This window comes from Pelmatolapia mariae, linkage group LG3_W (assembly GCF_036321145.2).
Source record: "Pelmatolapia mariae isolate MD_Pm_ZW linkage group LG3_W, Pm_UMD_F_2, whole genome shotgun sequence".
Lineage (NCBI taxonomy): Eukaryota > Metazoa > Chordata > Actinopteri > Cichliformes > Cichlidae > Pelmatolapia > Pelmatolapia mariae.
Window position 1 is genome coordinate 84,638,592 of NC_086229.1, and position 17,913 is coordinate 84,656,504.

The 17,913-nt window shown below is 42.5% G+C and overlaps 1 protein-coding gene across 6 annotated transcripts in view; it reads left to right on the plus strand.

The window, feature by feature from the left end:
• The first annotated feature begins 4,429 nt into the window (after nucleotides 1-4,429).
• Nucleotides 4,430-17,913, plus strand: part of LOC134624930 (nuclear factor 1 B-type-like) — a 65,230-nt gene continuing 51,746 nt past the window's right edge. For 4 of the 6 annotated variants that reach the window (XM_063470128.1, XM_063470132.1, XM_063470129.1 and 1 more), the window contains exons 1-2: nucleotides 5,863-6,341; nucleotides 8,980-9,511. In XM_063470128.1, the coding sequence (XP_063326198.1) occupies nucleotides 6,315-6,341; nucleotides 8,980-9,511 (559 nt within the window). In that variant the 5' untranslated portion in view covers nucleotides 5,863-6,314. Of the gene's footprint in view, nucleotides 4,738-5,862; nucleotides 6,342-8,979; nucleotides 9,512-17,913 lie in introns of those variants that run through there. The other 2 variants (XM_063470130.1, XM_063470131.1) reach the window with 1 other exon arrangement.

The following is a 17,913-nucleotide window of genomic DNA, read 5'->3' on the forward strand; positions in this document are numbered from 1 at the left end:
CATTTTACATGGCAGTAAATTGAGCGGCAAATTTCTTTTTCCATGTTGCTGCAATTCATCTCGAGCACTTGGTGGAACAAATGTAAGAGAGGCAGAGGGGAGGGAGTAAGGGGGGGTTAGTGTGGGAGGGGGGGATGGCGAGGGTTACTGGGTCATGGCTCTTGTAATTACCACAGTCAGGTTCAAGTCACTGGTCAAGCTGTTGCTGATTTTTTTTTGTCTTCCCATAATGCAACATCATCAAGGACTGTCCTACACGTGGCTCAGCATGCCTCTACTGATGCCCCTTTGATTAGGTGTCTCACCCACCGCCGAGCTGAGTTTGATTGGAGCTGAGAGCCCTGTGATGGCTGAGAAACTGACTGAGAGATCCATTAAGTGGCAGCTTTGCTATGATATATCAGCCAGGACGTGGTGGATGGTAAGTGCTCTCTTTGCTCTTTGCCCTGTGCTCTCCCGTCCATGTTCCAGTCTGCGTCTTTCCGTGTCTGCTTCCAAGTCAGGATTTGTGGAAGAGAGCGATATAGTGAGGAAAGCTTTCCTGATAAAAGATTTTGGCTGCAGAGCAAACTGTCTTGTCAAGTTCCTTTCACAGCCTTCATTTTGATCCATTTTTTAAGCGCATCCTTGGCACTGACGTTCGTTTCCTTCAGGCCTGCAGTTTTAACTCAGATCATTGTAAATTGAGTTATGCTTCAGTTTAGCTGCACACAATAGAGGATTTTAAGGTGAGGATGGACTAGAACAATGTTTTTTGTATTTTCACTGGGATAGCTAACTAAAGGAAGTATTCAACCTGCCTTTTAGCATAAGAGCGCTCCTCAAGTGCACCTCTCTGTGCACCCTCAGCAGTGTTAATTTAGTGTTGCACAAAGAGCCCTTGTCCAGCCCGCGCCTTTCCCATGCTGAAGAGGCAACACAGGCTGACATTTCTTTCTGAATATTTATTTACTTGTCCGGGCACAGGCGAGCTTTTATTGTGCCCCATCTCCAGGGTTTAACTTTGTGTGTATCAGTGTATACAACCCCCCCATTCTTTCCTCGGTTTTTACTTTATTTTCTCCTGTTTTCACTCGTGGTTTGTGAGTAATTTTAATTGGACACTGCACAGAATTACATTTACCTCACGCCGTTATGAAGGATATAAAAAAAAAGAATACGTGCTTTTAAGAATTCGGGATTCATTATGAGCACAGTTCCAAGCAAGCAGGGGACAGAAGACGATGTCAAGTGCATCACTGCCAGGAACAGCAGTTCATTAAATGTGCATGCTGAAGGCTAGAATAGTGATGGCTTTAGCTAAGATACACTGAGCTGCTCTCTTGCAATAAAAACCGACGTTATGAAAGTAGGAAATTGTGCAATTGGTAGGAAGTTGCAGATCCAACCCATTTAAGCACAAAATTTGTATTGTTTATCTTGCTTTTTGGGGGATTTTTTGTTTGTTTTTTTTGCAAGAAAAATGCACAATTAAATATACAGAAGCAGCAATAGCAGTAGCAGCGCCCTATATTATATATAGGGATATAAGGATATATTTTTCAAACTTTTATCGATTATGTTCCTACTTTGAATGATCTTTTCACCCAAACAACCTCTTACTGACACCAAATGTTTTTGGAAGGGGTAAAAAAAGGTCATATAAAGAGTTACAATGCAAAAACGTCCTGTCTGTCATGTACAGTATACCACGTGGACTGAAATGTCCTTAGGATCTGTTCCTGGTTTGAAATGTCGTGTCTCTGCTGCTTTATGTCAGTGATTTAGTGTTGAGTAATATGATGTGAATTTCACAACTCTGGGTCTAATAAAGGTCATCTTATCCTATCTTTAAAATGTCCTTCCAAACCATCTTTCTCTTTTTTTTTAATTTCTTTTTTTACCCACAAGTCTTGAGAGACTTACATGTTGAGCTTTGTAAGCTAAAGCCAGTAAAATGTGGTGCATCGTCTCAGTATGTGGAATAAGAGGGAAAAGGGATAAAATTCCATATAAAGTAAAGTAATTAAGTACAACCATACATTCCCCTGATTATAGCCCTTTATTCACACTGCAGCTTAATTAAAATAACTCAAATCAGATTATGTACATTTCAAAAATTGTGTTTTGTGTTCTTGTTTCCTTAACTGTGGACCTGCTAGAGTTTAAAACCATTTGTATGTATATGTGTATGTTTAAAAAGGTCACTGCTGGAGCGTAATGGTAGACCCAATGGTAGGTCCAGGATAACACTGTTGTACTAAAAAAGTATGTTTAGAGTTTGTTTTTCAAAGGAAAGGTCTAACAATGCTCTATGAATAATAAATGAATAATAAAATGAAAGATGGCTGGATTGCAAATGGCTGATATGTTCATAGAACCGCTGTTAATAATTAATGGTTACATCTGCACTTTTTCTACTGTGACAAGTCAGAGCAGAGCTACAGTAAATTAGTAAAAATTCAGACTTTTAGTAAGTCAAAGAAAATACTTGTGGGTCCTGTGCATGCTTGTGACAACCCACTTGGTGTTGGATGTACCACACTAAGACGACCACAGCATTTATTCCCCCACCTCGCAGTTTTGTTTGCGGCCACATGGGGGCGGTAGCTCCATGTTGAGAGTGTTGAATCTGTGAGGGCTCCTGCCATGTGCGCAGGTGGATCGCACGATACAAGGCTGGATTAATGGAGGCAGAGAGAGAATGGAGTCATTATGAGATAATGATTCAGCCTTTTATGGTAACATTAACAGCAAATAAGAAGTAAAATGAACAAAGACTAAAACATTCTAAGAAACACGGGATAATGTGAACTGAACGTATCACAAATTATTTATTTACTTTTATTTAAAATTTCCGTTCAATAATGATCTGAAGGAGGGCTTTTAAATCCAAAGGCTAATAGTCAGAGGGACTAAATCTATTCAACCTCCAAGGAGAAAACAGCACAATGCGAACTGACACACTTAGATTATCAGACCTGATTTATCTTTCAAATGGTTATCGATCAGTCACTTTTACTACAGCTGAGTCCTCTTAGTCTTAACAATACAAACAAGCACTGGATACACGTGACTGCGGTGACATTTTGGATGTTATAAGCAGTGTGTTAATGTCAGCACAGCAGTGATGACAAAGGCACTAAAAATCTATTGTGAGACTTTCCATTCAATTTACGATCACATTTTCTGCTATTGTTGTGGATTGGATGCTCTGTGTACAGTAATGGGCATCCACTGAATGATTATTCACGAGTTTAGTCTTTCGATATAGGGAAGATGTGCAGTCTTTTAAACACACCGAACAACATGTGTTGTTAGTGTTTCTCTGTGGGAACAATTGGATAATATTAATAATTAAAATGTGTTCATATATTTTCTTGAATATTAACTACATGTCTCATGAACACGATTTGATCTTGTAGGAATAGCTTTATTTTCTAGAGGTTGTTCGTTTTTCAAGGTCACTCGAAACAAGCCTGATCTGTCTCCCTTTGTCCGATGAGCACTAATAACCCACACACCTTGTAATGACTATTGCTTCCTCCATGTGTGCTTCCTCCACTACTCGGCCAGCCCTCGTGGGCACATCTTAATATGTGAAAACGTTTTCCAACTATAGTTTACTGTCATTTTACACTGATAATAGCACTACTGCCACCACCTCTAACTGCAAATATTGAAAATATGAATCTAATTTTCATTACCACAGGAGACTGCATTTAGGGCAATAACTGCTGCGATGCAGTGCTTCCATCATCACTCAGTAACTATCGCTATTCAGCCCCGCAGTCCAGCAGCAGCCGCTCTGTCAACCCCAAACATGCACGTCAGAGGAGCGGAAGTGAGGGGCCCAGGGTACAGAGTCCCGGGGCCACGGCTGCTGGCCAATGAGAGGCAAGAATGTAAAGGCTATTACAAAACTGCGCTCTGACAAGCTGCAGATAAACGGGTAGCTTGTACCGGAAATTGTAATGTTTTAATTTCAAGATAAGATGTATCACGCAAGCGTATGAGCCGGAGTTGATCTGAATTTGATATTTCATACAAAAATATTAAGAAAATCTGTGATATAATTCACAGTAGGACAATACTTTAAAAAAATATGCTGCCACCTATTTGGAGTACTTTTTTTCAGGAAGACCTTATATTTTTGATAAATTCTTGATTTCGTGAAGAGCTATAGCGGCCCCCTAAAATGCGCGAACATAGAAGAAATTAAGAATAGGTCTCAAGCTATTTTATATATTATTACAATGCTACTTTGGGTAAATATTTTATGTCAATTTTTATTCAATTAATAGTTTTAAGCGTAAATTGTTTTATTTTGAAAAGTCGTATCGGAAATGGCGCTGTTTAGCCTATGTGCGGTTTGACTGTTAGTGCTGAGAGCCGGAGGGGCGGCAGCCAGCCAGGCAGTGAAAGTGAAGGCGGAGACCAACCCAGTGCCGAAAACTCAGCCTCTTCTGGATCACGTTCAAGTTCACTGGACAACCCTAAAAAACGATCCAAAAAAGTAAGACTTGAAGAGGAAGGAAGACAAGAAAAAAAGAGAAAAAAACGCGAGGTGCTCCTAACTTCTTCTCACCGCTATCTGCCAAGAATTGTCTTCCGGTGTTGACTTTTTTTCTTGCGAGCACTACAAGAGAGAAAACCCTTCAAAGCACAAAGTTGAGCGTGAGAAATGTGAAGCTACCGGCTTGTGTGTTTCAACCAGGCTCCAGGATTCCCCATTAATCCATGCAGTACAGTGCAATGGTACGTGAACGTGGATCATTACTACTTTCAAATGTTGTGTAGCAATCCTTGTGTACCATTTTTTTTAAATATACTGTCCCGTCCTCGCGGCTGGTGGGGGGAGAGGAGAAATGTGGAGAAGTGGGTTGACTTTGCAGGGACCACAACACAGGCACGGTCGGGCCAAAATTGTTGTAAACTTGGCACAGACTGTCCCGCAGCCTATGTTAACATCCCAGTCCCCCTTAATCTGGCAAATGAGCTCCGTGTAGACCGTTAACAGCTCTGTAGGGCACACACGTGCGCGCGCACTGTAGCGGCACCGTAACAATGTTTAACTTTGACTCCTTTTAGCTCTACTACCATAATGTTACTGTACACCTACCCACTAAGCTTCGCCCTAAATGAGCACTTTCTAACGGCGTTATTCACGCTTTTAAGTCAGGGAGTTTTATTTTGAGGAGAGGTTTCTGAGAGCACAACATAATTTAATAAATTAAAACATTTAATACATATAAACTCATTTTAACGGGTGCTAAAGTTTAAGCTAGGTGTCCCTTTTACCTATTGTTTCTAGAACAATGCAGGCTAATTGTGTTGGAAATAGGTTTAAAAAAAAGTTTAACAAAATGTACCTCCCTTTATTTCTGTCCCCCCTAAATAATATTTTAAGAAGTTCTCCAGCAGACGTTAACAGGCTAATAAACTACTGCTGCTTGCTGTGTAACTGACAAGCTAAAAGGTTTGTTATCACTGTGAGCCACCAACACTGCGTTGAATTATCTGAACTGGAAACGTAGAGTGCATGTGTCTTGTTGACACGGAGCTCGGTGGTTAAAAAAGGGTGGCAGCGGGACGTTTTTCCCCCCCGTTTGTTTACGTTCGTGTATGTGACCGAGGCTGCGGTCCAAAGTCCCAGAAGGTCATAAAATAATTCTGCTGAAGGAAGGAAGGAGGGAGGTGTGCGTGTATGTGTGTGTGTGTGTGTGTGGGGGGGGGGTTAATGAATTTTATGCGGTGTGTTCATATAAAGCCGAGAAGGAGAAGAAGGTGCTTGGAGGGGTTGGATATGGTGTGTGTTTGGAAGGGGGAGGAGGGGGAGGAGTGTGACTGTGCAATTACGTGGGTGAAAAAAGTTGGGTCTGATTTGCTGGAATCGCGCAGGACCGAGGGCGCACCGGTCGATTTCATATCAAGTTTGGTTAAAGCAGGGGTGAACATCCCACACTCGGCGCCCTCTGAAGCTCCCCGTAATGCTTTCATGAGATAACGCCGCACAGAGACGCGCGCAGAGCCCCGTGCAGTGCAGGAGTACAGCAGCGGCAGCCTCGTTTCGCACACCGGCTCTACGAGTACAGTCCGTGCATGTCAACTTAAAAACAGAGAAAAAAAAATCGCCTGCAGAAAATCTGTCTTTCTCTGCGGTGAAGACAATCTCTGGATTTGCAGAAATTCATGGATGTTATTGGATAATTACTTTTGGTTTTTACGCGGATCCACAGAGTCTCGCATAGCGCACAGCGGATCCAGGAATGGCGCGATAAAGTGATCTGAGGAATCGCTCCAAGTACAGTCACTTTCTGTGTAGCCGTCTCGTCATGTATTCCCCGATTTGTCTAACTCAGGTAATTGTGTCTTTTTTTTAAAGTTATGCATCTTATCGCTGTGATTTTTAATTTGTATAAAAATTGTCACACGTTTTTGTTTTTTTTTGTTTGTTTTTTTTGGTTTTTTTTAGCCCGTGAATAGAAAGTTGAGTGTCTGCGCTGTGAATTACTTTCATAATTCTTATAAATAATACAGACTTTCCCTTGTAAGTAAAAAATAAATAAAAGATATGGCATTAAAGCGAGGCAAAAACTTCTCGACTGAGATTATATGTTTTTGTGATAAAGTCGTGACATATATATATATATATATATATATATATATATATATATATATATATATATATATATATATATATTTATTTATTTTTTTAATTTCTTTTCTACGAAAGTCCTAACGAAAGATCGGCTGTGTCCTTTTGGCGCTTGAAGTGCAAATCTTCACACGTTCTTCGCTCTTTACAAACTTTTGCGTAAAGATGAGTTTTAAGATAGAACCAAAAGACTCTATTCTTGATAATCCTGTGTAACTGGTGCAGGTATTTTTCTCTGGTTTAATTAGCTTATTTGCGTCCGCCAGTAACCTCTCTCTGTCTCTCTCTCTCTCACACACACAGGCGCGCACCTCCCGGCCCTGCTTGAGCTGTGGCTATACATATATATATATATATGTATATATTTATGTATATATATTTTCCAGGCGTATATTTTTATTTAGAATAAAGCCCCCATACTTTAGGGAAGTGAAGTTGGAAGAAGATAAAGCCACTTGCACTGTAGAAAGATCAAACGCGTGATAAGGTTGATTCAGCGGTTGGACAGAGTAGCTGACTGTTTTGGCTGACTCAGTTTTACTGTTTATATTTTACTTGGCATAAGTAAGTGATTGACTGAGATGTGGTTTAGCTTGTACTTAAGAGGATTGTGCTTTTATGGCCCCAGCTGAAGTGCACTGCATAGGCCCTGGCCAAGTCATTTATCTTTACAGCATTTGGCTTTAACCTGGCTAGAAAAAAAAACAAAACAGAATATTTAAAGTGATTTTGAGCAGGAGTGAAAAAAGGATTTGAGAAACAGTTGCGAGCGAACACATTTACTAGCATTTACACTTGCTTTTGTCATTTTAATTGGCAGCTTTATAGTGAGGAGATGGCATTAAAAGAAGTTCTGAATGGATTTTTAACCTCTCTAAAAGACAATGAGGAGCTATACTATTCACAGTGAATATAATACATTTACAAGCTGTTAATGGAATCTGCAACGTACACAGAGTTACCTCTTTCAGTATAATAAATGATCATAATTTGACATTAGTGTACTGGAGCAGAGTTTTATCGGCCGATGGAGCCTGAGACCAGAAATGTGGCTTTTTAGAGGAGCACCAGCAGCAGCCACAGATAGAGAGGGGATTTCTGTGGTTTGCTATAGCCGGCTTGTTGCCTGACTGCCTACAAAAAGAACAATAACTCTTCAAAAGTCTTCCCACCCTAAAAACGCCTGTGTATAGTTATGAAATCTGGCATTTTAATGACCTCAAACAAAGATAATTTAATGTTTCCACCCCTCAACTGCAGTCCTTTCTGCTGATTCCTAGAATTCCTAGAGATTCCCAGAGAACAAGAATTAAGAAATGAAACAAATATAATTTATTGTTGAATCAGTGAAGCAGTATTAATATTAGCCATTTAGTTGCTGAGTTGTTGTAGGAATAACTGCATTTAGTGTCTTTTTTTTTTTTTTGTATTTTTGAAGGGGGAAAAATTGAGTGGCAAAAAATCCATAATGACGTGTTTTATTCAAAGGTAACGATTTTGTAATGCAACACAAAGTAGTGTAATATGATTGTAATACGAAATGAGTTAAACAAAAATGAATAGCTAAATAAAAGTGAGATGGAACATTTTAAAAGTAGGCCGGGCTGCCTAACCTCAACTTTTAGGAATGAAGCTGGGCAGGTGCCATTCCATGTGTTAACCTCAATGCTTGAAACGATTTGGCATGAAATCCTTTGAGTCCTCGATCAACCTTTGCAAATACCTTTCACACTATTGCTTCATTTGATGTGCCGCCTCTCTCGCCTGCCTGTGTTTTATTCCGTTTTGTACATGAAGCTGGCATGTATACACGAGGCTGTGTGCATCGTGTCTGAAGAATGAGTATGTCTCTGACTTCTTCTTCTTTCTTTTTTTTTTAAATGGTTGCATCCCACTTCCAGATTATGGTATGTGGATAGTTTGATAAGAGAAATGCAACTGTGTGGGGCGCATGCTCCCTGCAGCAGCACCAGCAGCAGTGTTACAGGAGTCCCACTCAGAGCATGCTCGTGAAATGCGAGCAGAGCTGCAAGTGCATTCAGTCACCGGGCTTTGAGTTGATATAAACGGTGGAATTTACTTGGCACACCTGCAGCATATCTAGGATGGTAAAGCTAGTGTTCCTAATATAAAGAGATCATTCTTAGCTTGAAGAAACTGCCAGTGACATTATGTGACTGATTATGAGGGATTTTAAAATTGTGGTCTGACTTCCCTTCTGCTTTAAATTAGTAGCTGGGTAAACACATATTTCTTCATGTTTGATGACATGAGTTTCTGATTACGTTTCTCTCCTTCTCTCTCTGTCTCTTTCTCCACACTGTGCCCCTCGGATGCTCCAGGATGAGTTTCATCCCTTCATCGAGGCACTTCTTCCTCACGTCCGCGCCATCGCCTACACGTGGTTCAACCTCCAGGCCAGAAAACGCAAGTACTTCAAGAAGCACGAGAAGCGGATGTCCAAGGACGAGGAGCGCGCGGTGAAGGATGAGCTTCTGAGCGAGAAGCCCGAGGTTAAGCAGAAATGGGCATCCAGGCTGCTAGCCAAGCTGCGTAAGGACATTCGGCAGGAGTACCGGGAGGACTTTGTCCTCAGCGTGACGGGCAAGAAGCCCCCTTGCTGCGTGCTATCCAACCCGGACCAAAAGGGCAAGATACGACGAATCGACTGTTTGCGGCAGGCCGACAAAGTATGGCGTCTGGACCTGGTGATGGTCATCCTCTTCAAAGGCATCCCTCTGGAAAGTACAGATGGCGAGCGCCTCGTCAAGTCTCCACATTGCACCAACCCAGCACTTTGTGTCCAGCCACACCACATAACAGTATCAGTCAAGGAGCTGGACTTGTTTCTAGCATACTATGTCCAGGACCAAGGTAGGTTTCAAGTTCATACTGATTCTCTGTGTGTGTGAGAGAGAGAGACAGTTAATGTTGTGCATGTGTGTGTGTGCGTGTGTGTGTGAGAGAGAGTGAGTGATGATTTAGCAAGGTCAAGAGTCGCATGAGTTATTTTCTGGCAATTCTAAATTTGCCAGAGGAGCAAATGTACGACTGTAACGGTCAGTACTGTGCATACATTTATACCACAAACATTTTTATTTTTCTAAGCAAGCCTCATTACAAAAACAGTGTCATCAAAATTAGATAAGACCATGTATTAACTGTGTTTGCTTTGCTGAAATCCAGCAGCAGCTCATATCCCTGTAATTCTCCTGTAATTATTCAGTTACCTTGTACACACACACACACACACAATCACACACACACACACACACACACACAGGATTGCACAACTGCACACACACTGCATAACTGTTCCATTTGTTTGGAAATCAAGTGGTGGCATTTGTGGAAAGCTTCAGTCTTAAATGTCCAAATGCTGAATATATGGAGCAGTGTTATATTTTATTAATTCATTTATAAATAAATAAATAACAATTAATATAACCTAAGATTTAAAAAAAATCTTTCACTTTTTAATCTCAATATTTTAAAAATAATCATGGCATTTGTCCCTTTTTAGTTTTCATTCCACGATAAAAATTTAAAACTGGGTTGTCTACAAACACTGTTGATTTTCCACCAATTAAAATGGTAATACGTGTGATCAATAAAGAGATTTCTAATAGTAAGTCACATTACAGACATAAAAACACTTTCAGTTGTTATAAAATTTAAAGTTTCAGTTTTTTCTGTTTTCTTCCTTGTGTGTCATGTTATTGCATGTTATTTTCCCGATCCCTAAAAAAACTGGATTCCTTTACATGAAAGATTTAGAGGACACATTTTACACAGTTGAGGAAGTGTACTTTACAAGAGGGTAATAGTTAAATTAGTTAGAATAGTTTTTGTCATGCATATATTTTAAATTGATGTTTTAATTTATTTCTTTTTCTTTCCAGAATTAATTTGCTAGGATTTCTTTCTTTTTTTCTTTAATAAAAAATAGTAAACATGGCCGCAAAAATAAAATAAAGGCATTTATGAAAGTCCAGAATAGAAACGATGTTTGTAGTGTACATCACCAGAAACTGGTTTACATAGTCAGTCATGCAGACTGTAAACTGGGAGATTTTCACTCAGAGCATGATCAGAGCAACGCCGCATTCAGATCTGATATCTTCCAGGTTCAATGAGTTCTACAGAAAACACTTTTCACAGGGATACTGTGAATGATGTTGTTTTTTTCTTACTCGGATCTCGAATCAGATAACACCTTTAAAAAGCCTTTGAAAATGAAATTCAGGTCTCCTCTGACTGCGAGTAAACACATTTCAGTCATATACATCCCACACTTTTAAACCTCCCATGTGCTGCCCTTAAATCTACTGCAACCACACCGAATAGCCACTACACTGTGCTCCCATTGAGGGGTAGTGGTATAGCTAGCTCATTATCATCAAACCCTGAGCGCCATTTTGTGTTTGATAAGTGCCAGGGAAAGCAGAAGGCACAGCACAGAGACAATAATGGTTGCCATTGGCACCGGGGTTGGCATCAGACCCTCTTTTGTGTCTTTTGTAGGATGCCACCGCTTCCCTGGTTTACATCTGCTGCATTTTGAACTGCTCAGTACCAACTTGAGAAACGGCATTTAGTGCTGTTTTTTCACAAAACTGACTTTATAAAACAGCCGCTGTTTTAGTAAACTGTATCTGAGTGGAGAGGAAGATCATATTGAAGATTCGTTTCAGTGTTTATAATAAAAGTTTAAATTAATGTCATGTTTTTCTATGTGGGAACGATCATTTGCCGCCATCCTCAAAATTCCCATTGAGTGAAATGCTTGGCAAACACCGAATAGCGGGGATCACTCAGACGGCCATCTTTTTCTTTTCCTTCTCCAGTTTTTGCAAACTAAAGCGTCGCCTTCTTTTCTTTAAGTTACCGAGCGGTCCACAAACCCAGACAATGCAGCCATGTTGTGGTAGCGTGCGGCATGGCGCCATTTTGTTTTACACGGTGCCAGGGAGGCAGGCGAAATCACCAGTAATGGTTGTTAGAGGTTTGGAGGTTGGCATCAAACTCTCTTTGTCTGCTTGCAGCGTGCCTTTGATTCGTTGGTTGGCATCCGCAATGCAGTGGGCACGTTGGGAAAGTTTTTTGACAGTGGCAGAATGGAAGCCGCTGCCTTTGTTCTGCTGCAACTGCACGAAACAAACAAACATACAATCAAACACAAAGAAAGTAGCAAACGGCTCGGGCTGCAACAGAATCTGGTTATTGTGCGAACTTTGTGGGGGGAAAAAAGAGCGAGTTCGGACTGTGATTTTTAATGTAGTTCTGCTTCTGCCGTGTTTTCTAATCCGTTATTTCGCTGCTGTTATTTATTCTGGAAAATCTTTTTTTTGTGTGTTACTTTTCGTGAGGAAAAAAATGGGGTTCATAGAGTGTTTGTTTTTGATTCTGGTGGGCTGCTGCCTGAGAAAGGTCGGCGGGTTGGCAGCGAGTGTACCGGGTGAATTTTGAGAGGGCACTCAGCTCCCTTGTTCTGGGGCACAGACGCGTTTAGCCAGGCAGAGCTGTAGCACCCATGTGCATGCCCAGATGAATGCCCGCTGGGAAGTAGGCTGGGGGCTGGGAGTGGGGGTTGTGGCATCCATTGTGCCAACTGGCAGGCCGCGTTCAATGCAGGGCCCGGGCTTCTCACACTCACACACACATACTGCGTTGGTAATCCACTGCACTATTTTATCCAATAAAACAAGAAGGGGAATTCTTATTTGTTTTTGTTTTTTTTTAAATCATCAACTCTCACCTCATATTTTGCATATCCAGTTTGACAGCGTGATGGAATAGTTGCGACGGGGCATGTAGATAATCATCGTGTCGGGACACGTTGGGAGTCTCTAGGCCTCGTTTGTATGTGGTTTTTGTTAGGCTGCTCATCCCTGTTTGTTCAAGCAACTGCAGAGATATACTTATTGTGTTCACTTGTTCTTTCTGGCCATGTATGGAAAAAAGGAGAAATTAGAGAATAACATTGTAAAAAGACGCATGCGTAATGTATAAAATCATTTCTTTTTTTTCTCAGTGACTAATTCCTAAAAAGATTTCCGAACATTTAGAAAGTTGGCAGTGGATTTCCTTAGAAACCGTGAGAGTCGAGGATTGCTGAGGTAGTCCAAATCAGGATGAAAGAAGTCAAGGTCAAGCAGCCTTCCCATTAGTCGTGTGCTGAAAGTTAACGTGGCCATAAAACATCATTACCTTTACTCCCACCCCCACACCCCCTGTGATGTAACTTTTTTTTTTTTTTTCCATGATAGTTTGTAGAAATGGATGGATTACCTCCGGATACAAGCCGCCATGTTAATCAAAACCTTGTTTTACAATTGCCAGGCTTAACCTCTGCCCCTAAGGTCACGACCTTTACAAAGAGATGTGACAGGGTGTCCTCTGAAGTTTAATTGAGCAAAACAGATCAGTGAAAACATGCCTGTGCCGGCCCGGGGCACGTGGAGGAGGAAGACTTTTTGCCGTGGTGGTGGTGGTCAGCAGAGCTGTTAGGGGAAGGGCGGATTCTCTTAAGCCCCTGTCGTTGAACTCTTCAATCGGGGTCAAACCACAGCAGTCATGGGATCACCGGTGGTCTCTTGGCAACTGTTTGTCTCCGCTCTTCTGCCACTTCTTGTGGTATAGCCGGTGGTCCCTTGGTTCACTGGCCTAAGTGAGGGGGAGTAAGCCCTTGTGATTGTCCCCCGCACACACCCCTCCACCCAATGAACCAATCCCTCAAGCTGGGTAGTCTGGCTGGTCGGTATCTTCAAGACTCTCCACTGCCTGCTCGCCACACTGCTCAGGATCGCTGTTTGCATCTTGTTTTCCGCCTGGCTGCCTCAGAGGCTTTGGTCAGGCGGCCAGTGCGGAGGTCTGACCTTCTGGGTCACAGTGGAGGTCTGTGACTAAGCACAACATCTAACCCTCCCTGCCTCTCTCCCCCCTCGTATCCCCTTATCCTCCTCTGCCATCAGGAATCACCCCTGCGGCACACTGCCCGGCCAAGTGACTCTCACTCCTTTTTTCTCCCGTTCTCTTTTCTTTTCTCAGTCCCTGGCTTTCCCTCAAGCCTGAGACTCCGACCATGACAGCTGTCCCAGGCCCAGGCGCTTGGCCAGAGAAATGGCGGCTGGGTTTATGCCAGAAACGTGAAACAAAACTTGTTGTAAGGAGGAGCGCATTAAAGACACCGCTGTCAAGTTTAACTACAGTTACTCAACTCCTTGTAAATTTTGTGCTATAATGTTAGAACAAGTCTGGAGAATGGCTCTCATTGCAGTCGAGATGGAGTTTTATTCTTGAACATGAATTTTAAGGAACAAGCTAAACCCCAAACCCTGGGAAAAACCGTAACCACTGATGCCAGAGATATATAGAAAAAAATCTTCACAGTGAACTGCACAACCCTGTGCTTAGCTTCCATGCTGGCTTCCTTATTAGTATGCAATAGAGCCTGCGGTGTCTGGCTACCTCTCTCTCAGAGCCATAACCTATCGAACACATTCTCTCAATCTAATCCACTTAGAACTCCCTCCCAGCTTCACCGCTTGCCTTATTGATTTCCGCTTCCCACTAAATGTCTTCCCGATCCTTTTTCTCTTAACCCGGCAGCTATTTATGTTTTGCAGTGCAGCCTTTCTTTCTTTCTTTCCTTTTCTTTTTTTTCACTTGCTTTCTTGCTCTCTCGCTTATTTTCTTTCTGTATTAATGTCTTCACCCCCTTTCCAGGATCTTTGGTTGTTTTGTGATCTCCATCTGACTTCCTTCTGCCTTCTTTCCTCTCCTGCTCTTTCTCAAACACTAACCTGGGTGCATTGCAGCCAGGTTGCCTGGCACAGTATGAAGCTTGTGTTATTAGCAGCGGGGCTTTGCTCGAGCAAATACCTCAAGGCTTAAACAGGCCGTGTTACCTCCTTAGCCCTCTTTTGTGTGCCATGTGTACATAAATCTCCATGGAAACAAGGCAACTCGGAGCAGAGGCCACAGAGAAATGTGGATGCTTTCTTTCTCAACAAAATTTACAACTCCCTCCTTTGCTCCGCTACAGTGTGTTTAATTTGCTTGTGTCACAGTTTGCGCTGTTGCATCTGTCAAAAAAACGGGACGAGGCCTTTCTTCTGCATTGTGAGGCTCAGGCATTGTGTTGAAAAGGCTTTTCTTGTGTATTTCAGCAGGAGACTCAGTTTTGCGTTCGTGGCTACACTTGGTTAAGGTCTGCAGTTTGTGTCATTAGTCTATGGTTAAGATCTCAGCTTCCCCACACTTTCCCAGGCTTTTTTGGGGAGGACCCCAAATGCATTTCAAATCCCCCCGAGGCCACTTGACTGGAGGACCGGCACCTCCCACTTCACCCGGATAGATTCCCCACCCCCCATCCTGTCTGCCAGTCCTACCAAATGAAGACAAATGGGTACATTCACCCTTATCCCAGACCTTATCACTGTCCTGCCTTACAAAGCGGGCCCTCCCTGCTGCCTGAGCTTCTCCATCCAGTGGCTGCACCCTCTTCTTCGCCGTTGTACTAGCGTAACTGCTAGAAAAACCTACTGTTGTCCCATCTGCCTGCTAGACTGGTCATGTAAGACAGCAGAGTCTGGAGTGAAAAGAAGGATAAGAAGGTTTAGAGGGAAGACAAAAAGTCTTAGTTAGAGAATTTGTGTGAAGATGTTCTTTGACCTTGCATTTTTTCCAGTCAGTCAGGAGAAAAGCACCCTCGAGTATCAGAATGAGACTTTTATGCAAAAGCCAGTCCCCTTCACCCAGGATGGAGGCTTGTGAACAACCAATGAAGGGAAAAAAAAGGAAGGGGTAGTAGGTGGGGTGTTATTGGGAACTTTGGGCAGGGACAGACAATCGGAGTGGTTGCCCAGGAGACACTGACTTCTCTGAGCAGCACCCCCCACTCTGCTTTGCCCCATCAAAGTCTTTTCAGGCCAGACAAGGCCGATCAGTGGCCTAGAGTGATGGTTGTCTCTTCCTTTGTCTGGCGTTACAGTACGGCCCATCACTGTGACGGCTCGACAAGACCTGAGTGGAACAGAAAAAGAGAGGCCTGCCATCACAGCGCTGTGCGAAATGTACTTTTGGGTGGGCATGTTGTTGTTTGGGGTGGGGGGCGAATCCCCAGAGAATTTCTTTCTAAAGTCAGTGCAGTGGGTCAGAGAGGGGATATGGTGTCTGGGGCTTGGGAATGGCCTGCTTGGGACGGATTCATCAGCACCCCATTGAGTTGTCAAAGCAAGCAAAAGGAGCTGCACTCCTCCCTCACATATGTTGGGTTGACTTTTCAAAAAAAAAAAAAAAAACCCTCCCAAATTTAGAAACCAACTGCTAAGCAGCGAAGCAATAAACAATAAACACAGAGTACATATGTATATTTTTTACTGGCTCTTACAGTAAGAAAAGTTATATAGCAAAAGAGGGGAAAAAGAAGTCATTTACATTTTTAGCATGTACAGCAACACGCTATCTTTTCACGAAAGACGGCATCTTTGAGCAGCAGGGCTGTGTTTGATTAAAGTGAGCCATACACGGGGTAGACAGGAGGAGAGGAAATGTGGACGTCTCGTTGTTTGTAACGACATGAAAATCCCATATCTCAGGATCACCAAACTGCAGATGTTACACATTTTCCACAGAAGTACTTTCTTCTCTGTCACAGGCAGTTTTGTTTCTCGCTTTACATCAAGGCATTAGTAAAACGAACTCAGTGATTAAAAAGGAGAACAGAAAAGTGCACCTTTCCTTCATATTTTCTGTGGAGATATGTGCATAAATATGGGAGAATTGCACCGGCATAAACGCAGCATTCACAACAACCCAGCAACTTAAATCAGAAATGAAAATAAGCTCTTCCTATTTTAAACCATACTACAAATTGTAATCACAAAATGTAGCTATTAATTATAACTTTTTCAAAATGAAATGAGGGGAATTTTGATGTTGTAGTAATGATGAAATTGTTTGCCCAAAGTGCTAATACTTGTGTTAGAAATGGGCTGGTCCAGTGCCGTGTGTGCTCCCGTGATTAAAGCCAGCAGGAGCACTAACAGGATGGTTAATGAAGTCCATTATTTTTCCTGAAGAAGAAGAGGCTTCGTTTCCATGGTGTCCACTAAAAGTCTGTGTGACGATCCGGATCCCAACAGCTTGAGTTCTTCTCGAATTGTCCCGCTCTCTATGCTGGCACAAAGCTCCAGCTGGTTGTTTAGCTCACAGGGACTTTCAGAGAAGCGTCCCTAAATTTGACATGCAAATCCAAAAATGTACACATGGAGACCTGCGTTCTCAGTTTTACGCCCATATGCACGTAGAAACTACAACAAATCTGACTTGTGGTTACTCACCTGCACTTCTCCTCAAAAGACTGCGTTTAGTTTTGGTGAGCAGCAACTCTTCGCCACTCCGGCAGCTGTCAGGCATAAAAAAGAAAAAGCTGAAAGTGGGATTCCTTTTTAAAAGCTTGTTCCAGATTTACCAAGTCAAGATTGTAATTAGGCCTCCAACATGTGCGCATACCTACAACCCACAATTACACTGCACATTCCTACTCCCCCCCTAAAAAAAAAAAAAAAAAAAAAGCCTCTCCTCCACCATCCGTCTCCTAAACCTAATGCTGTATTCTGCATTAGTAGGGAAATTTGGCTAACAGGAGGTCATCAGGCTCTTGTTATCTGTGTTGTATCCCACTCTTGCTCGTTGAACAAAACCCAGACGCTGACTAATTTGAGCTCTGCCCAACAGGGCTGTGATGTAATCGCAGATCTTCCCTCATAATTTTCACCGAATTGTTTGCAACCTGTGGTCTGGGATCTGTGCTGGTTTAGCATAGTCCTTTTGAGCAGTTATGATAATGACTCTAGTTGACCTACAGATGGCTAAATGAGTAATGCTCAAGCTCATCATCTCTTATGGGATCCCCGCCGAGTCTGCTCGGTGTTTCCCAGGAACATCTTCATCTGCTTATGCGGGCCCTGTTCTGCAAACTGTTAGACGCTCGCCTGACATTTTTTACTCCCCTTTTTTTTCTGCAAAACTTCTGGCTGTAACTTGCGTTGCCATGTGTGTCTTGTTAAGGGCAGTTATGACAAATGGCAGCAGCTGTACAAACTAATCTCTCTGTAGCTTTCACACATGGCGCCCAATTAACAATGGACCACTGTGGGGCCCTAATCCACGGTGCAACCATCCTCTGGTCCCGCTTGCTGAGCCAACTGCCCCAGGAGACTCTTCTCCTCTCCGCTCCTGCTAGCCAGCCTCTTAACTCCATTCAGATG